Source organism: Alligator sinensis, unplaced genomic scaffold, assembly GCF_000455745.1.
Source record: "Alligator sinensis unplaced genomic scaffold, ASM45574v1 scaffold756_1, whole genome shotgun sequence".
Lineage (NCBI taxonomy): Eukaryota > Metazoa > Chordata > Crocodylia > Alligatoridae > Alligator > Alligator sinensis.
The window spans coordinates 36,568-41,694 of NW_005843459.1; the positions used below are offsets into that span (position 1 = coordinate 36,568).

Consider the following 5,127-nt stretch of genomic DNA (forward strand, 5'->3'; position numbering starts at 1 on the left):
CTGGCAAGCACTCACACGAAGTTTGCTAGGCTCCGTGGGTCCGGTTCTTTTGCGCGCAGGAAGGGATATGTCTAGGCTGCGATCGACGACAGGGAGAGGCTAGAGGCTGATCAGACCTCTGTTGCCTGCTTGAAATGCACTGGGTCCATAAGGATCTGCAGCGCTTAGAGATCTTCACACAGCGTGAAGTCTCTTCCTCCTGGTGTTCGTGGAGTCGTCCAACTTGGGCGGAAACCACTCAAGCCTTTTATACGGCTAGCAAGCCAATCACTAGCCGCTACATGTGAATAATTTAGAACTGGCCAATAATGGGACTCGAATTAGCATACAAATGGGAGGAACTCTTTGCAACCAGCACTTCTGTGCTGCAACAAAGAAATACACCCTGCAAAGAAAGCTTCAAATTGGCGGGAAATTCTCCCTTGCACCGGGGTTCTCTTTTGCAGCAGAAAACTCCACCGTGCAAGGAAGCTATAATTTAGCGGGAACAATTTAGCAGTGCCGAAGCACACAAGAACAAAAATCACACCCTTTGGGTTGTGACAGGCTGTACCTAAGCTGTTGCATCCCTGGTGCATGCTACTACTAGGTAACAGATTCCTTAGGTACCTGAGCTGGCAGGCCTGACATCGCTCTCTGCCTGACCCTCTGGATCCTCCACTTGGTCCTCCAAACAGATCTCCTGGCTTCTGACTTCCCAGCTTCTCCTGACCCTGAGGTCACCTCCAGTCCCGGCCACTCACATCCTGGTATGATACTGGACCTAGCAGAGTTGCCAAGGGGAGTGCCCCTGTTTCTGACCTCTCCACCTCCATTATTCATACAAAAAGACACAGGGATAATGGGCAATGGTTTATTTCAGAAGCAAGGGACAAATCCCATAACATATAGAGGACATGGAGTCTCCCTAGGGGAATGAAGGAAACCCCAGCCATAGGGCTCTGGTAGTTGGGCAATACCAGACTCTGCCTTGCAAAGAACAGGGTGCATCTGCGCCTGGGGAGGGGCAGTCACTGCAGGATGGCAGGCACTTTTGCATCTCTCATTTGCAGGTGTCTGTGATGCCCCTATGGCCGAACACACCCTTGCCTCCTGGGACTTTCTCTTTGCCCAAGTGGTTGCCAATGGATACTCAAATTACAAAATGAAGAAAGTGAGATCTGGGGATTTAAGTAGGAAGGCCCCATGTCTGTTGGCTCCAGCACATGCAGGTGTGCTGATGGGGAAATTATTTGGGAAATAGGCACACACATGACATTCCCAAGGAAGCAGAAATAGATGATGTTGGCCTATGTCTATGTGGCATCCCACCCTACCCCGAGCTAGCCTGCCCAATGATGCAGTTTAGGATTTTCTTGTTCTCTCTGAACACGACAGCAGAGGATTCCAGGTTCTTGCATGAAGGGTGCACTTCCACACTGCCTCACTCATCTCCCTGCTGCAGTTATGACTTTGATCAGTCCCCTGTGGGGAACACAACTGGTGGGGTTTTCCTGTTAATGTGTCCCTACCCATTCCTTACTTCTCTTCTCACAAATGCAGAAATGAGTTTCTCCACAGACGCCACCTTTAGGTCTCCCACCGTGGATATAGGCACAAACTCTGTCCTGATCATTCTTCATACTGAGGTCTTGGATATCAAACCTGGAATACAAGTCCATAGTTTACAGTTCATGTCCACCTCCCTGAACTCACCACACCAAGACACAGGGCTGGAGGGCTCTCGGACCTGGTTGTACTGACAGTGGGCTATGCTGAACAATGACCTAACAGAAGGAAGATCAGGGATGGTTTGCTGCTCAAGGAAAAGACTGGTTGGGTGAGACTAGACTATCCAAACACAGGATCCCTTCTTGCTCATGGCACATTGTACTAGATAGGGTGTACCTCAGATCACATTCTGGCCATCTGCATCCCTTTGTCACCTAATCTTCCCCTTGCCAGAAATTGCTCCTGGAATGAAACATGGTGTTTGCTCTTGTGTGTCTGCCTCCTGTAGCTGACTGTTATTCCCTGAGGGGTCCCCATTCCCATAACGAGCGAGAGAAAGCCTCCATACTTTCATATGCAATCACAGATCACCCGAGTGCCGACGGTACCTATCATATAAACTCATGTATCAAGTGACTCTTCAGTATACTACCTCCCCTTTCCCACCATCTCATGCTCCCTTGTAATGAACAAATGCTGTGAATCTTTGAGCAGCCCCAACTGGCTGCTCTTTCCAAAGTGATGATGGACCTTAGAATAGACGTTTGTTATGGAGAGAGATGTTAGCAAAGTGAGGTGTCATGGCCCTGTTCCTCCCCTCTCCTGTTGCACTCACAGACTTCCCCAAGACCACCACGCCAGTTTCTCCTGGGCTTTCAAACTTTAGGTATGCTTCTGGGGCATTAGAATGAAAGACCCCTCACACATGTCAAGAGTTAGATTTGATCAGACCACAGCTCAGTAGGAGCATTGGGAAATGGGAGTTTATGAAAGGTTGGGGTTGTTTGGGACCTGCACTGGGGTGTGGGGTCTATTGCCAGGTGAGTCTCTAGCAAAGTTCAAGAGCCCATTTGTCTGGTGCAGTCTTTAGCCCCCAGCTCCATGGTGAATTGCATAGTGGTGCCAATGATGCAGGCTGGTGCAGAGGTGAGGACATCCTAGTGATATAGACTTACAAGCCAGAGGAGAGATCCGAGTCATCTGCCCAGAGCCACTTCCTGGATCCAGGATCATACGACAGTCCAATCCAGAATGCGTAGTACCGGGGAATACTGTCATGAACTTCAAAATATTGAAATAATACTTTTTTTATGTGTGCGGGCCAGGAGCGACCCGAGCCCTTTTTCGTGCTGCACGCAGGCTGTGGCCAGCAGCCCGGGCACGCCGGGTTGGAGAGGGAAGGCCGTCGAGCTGGAATTAGGCACAAACGCGTATCGGTAGTTTAAAAGATTGTTTACTTACACCGAGATGGCAGTGGTGCAGGCTGAAAACTTGCTTAAGTTGCGGTTACAGACAGGAAAGAAAACAAAACTCGAACCTGCAGGGCACGAGGGTACGTCACAATGGGTTTCGGCGACGGGAAAAATAAACCTGCAGGACTCGAACCCGGGTAGAAGAGCTCTGAGGCCGGTTGTAAGGGCTCACGCGAAGTTTGCTAGGCTCCGTGGGTTCTCCTGTTCACTCATCCACATGAAGTTTGCTAGGCTCCGTAGGTCCGGTTCTCTTGCGCGCGGGAAGGGATACGTCTGGACTGCGCTTGGCGATGGGGAGAGGCTAGAGGTTGATCAGACCTCTGTTGCCTGCTTTAAATGCACTGGGTCCGGAAACCGCGCAAGCCTTTTGTACGGCTAGCAAGCCAATCACTAGCCGCCACGTGTGAATAATTTAGAACTGGCCAATAATGGGACTTGAATTAGCATACAAATGGCGGGAACTCTTTGCAATGAGCATTTCTGTGCTGCAACAAAGAAATGCACCCTGCAAAAAAAGCTTCAAATTGGTGGGAAATCCTCCCCGCACCGGGGTTCTCTTTTGCAGCAGAAAACTCCACCGTGCAAGGAAGCTGCAATTTAGCGGGAACAATTTAGCAGTGCCGAAGCGCACACAAACAAAAATCACACCCTTTGGGTTGTGACATTATGAAATCCTAAAATAGAGACAAAGTGAATTCTTTCAGCTGTCGGAGAGTGAGAATGCCTGGAGAGCGCTAGCTGTGTCCTGCCAGTTCCCCACACACACTACTCCTGCAGGCCTTGGTGCAGAGCTCACCCCTGTATGTAATGTTGGGTTCTCACTTCCAGGGTTACAGCCTGCTTGCTCACCTACACTTTACCTCCCCCGCAAAAGGCAATTGGGCCTGCTATATTAAGCATTGCAGCCCAGACCTTTCGTTTTCCAGGACAGTTCCATTAGCATCTGTGAATATAATTAAGGGTGATGGCAGGAACCCAGTTAAATATATTCTCCCAGAATTCATAATGGGAACAGCCCTAGGGCCCAGGCTTTGTTTTGCCAGAGGTTACACTGCAGCCTTTGATGTCTTCCTTAGACCACAGTTTTCCCCTTGAGTAGTGTGTTCAGGCAAGTCAAACCCCTTTCCACCTTCTAACATGGAAGATGGGCCAACTGAGGAGAAGGAGGACAATAGAGAGCCAGGCCCTGGGGCTTTGGATATTTTCTGTGCACTGACTATCTAAAAGAAAATACACAAATTTTGTCTGTGAAAGAAATCCCTATCATGCTGTACATGGGAACCCATCAGTGCAGAACCTTTTTTTAGAAGACCCTACGCTTTTTCGGAGTCTAAAATCACTTTAATATTCTGGCTGAGGGTGCAGACCATTGGGATGCTTGTGCTATTTTGGCCCTCACCCTCACTGGGGGTGATTCAGGGTTAAGCACCCTACACACAGTGCAACACAGATGGTGGGCTCTGCCCAGTCCTTCCTGAAACACAAGCCATGGCTGCTGATCCCCGCTCTGCTCCCAGGCTCGTGTACTCAGTTGACAGTGCTGTGGTCTTCCCTTCTTACCCTGTACTGTGGGGAATGGCTATCTGCAATCCCATAATTCAAATCCCAAGACTGGGGAGGCCTCTAGTGTGTATTGCACTTATCAACCCACCAGCTCTCAGGAACCTTCTCAAATTCCCCAGTTGAGACCGTGCTAGAGAAAGCCAAGCCCCTGGACCTGGCTCCTCTGGGTCCATTCAGCTAGACATTTTGCATTGATATAGTATTACAGGAAACATTCACTCACCAGCTCTTCTCCACCCTCAATGGTGAGCAGCTGGGCAGATTGTGAAATGCAGGAGGAATTACACTTTTCCCAAGTTCCTTTTTCAGGAGAAAAGAGATAGGATGTGTGTGGCGGGCCAGTAGGGGGCGCTCCTGCGTTGAGCCGCCCACCTCCCTGCTCCCGACCACCTTCCAGGCTCCGAGTGCCTCCCTTAGGGTGCCTCCCGTCCGGCCGACCCCTTCCCCGGAGCACACCCGCTAGCCTGGGGTTCCCGCTGCCACCATCCAAGGCTCTGGACTCACTTCTGGCTCTGCGCACCTTGGAAAACACAGGCCTGATCGTCCAATGGGTGCTTGACCCAGTACAAGCACTTGGGGCACTTCCCCAAGTCAGGGGCTG

The 5,127-nt window shown here is 50.4% G+C and overlaps 1 protein-coding gene across 1 annotated transcript in view; it reads right to left on the bottom strand.

The window, feature by feature from the left end:
- Window positions 1-1,496: 1,496 nt before the first annotated feature.
- Window positions 1,497-5,127, bottom strand: part of LOC112548727 (C-type lectin domain family 1 member A-like) — a 12,385-nt gene continuing 8,754 nt past the window's right edge. The window contains exons 6-9 of the mRNA XM_025195304.1: window positions 4,750-4,852; window positions 3,632-3,637; window positions 2,667-2,803; window positions 1,497-1,644 (exon numbers count right to left, since the gene is read on the bottom strand). Of these exons, the coding sequence (XP_025051089.1) occupies window positions 1,497-1,644; window positions 2,667-2,803; window positions 3,632-3,637; window positions 4,750-4,852 (394 nt within the window). The remainder of the gene's footprint in view (window positions 1,645-2,666; window positions 2,804-3,631; window positions 3,638-4,749; window positions 4,853-5,127) is intronic.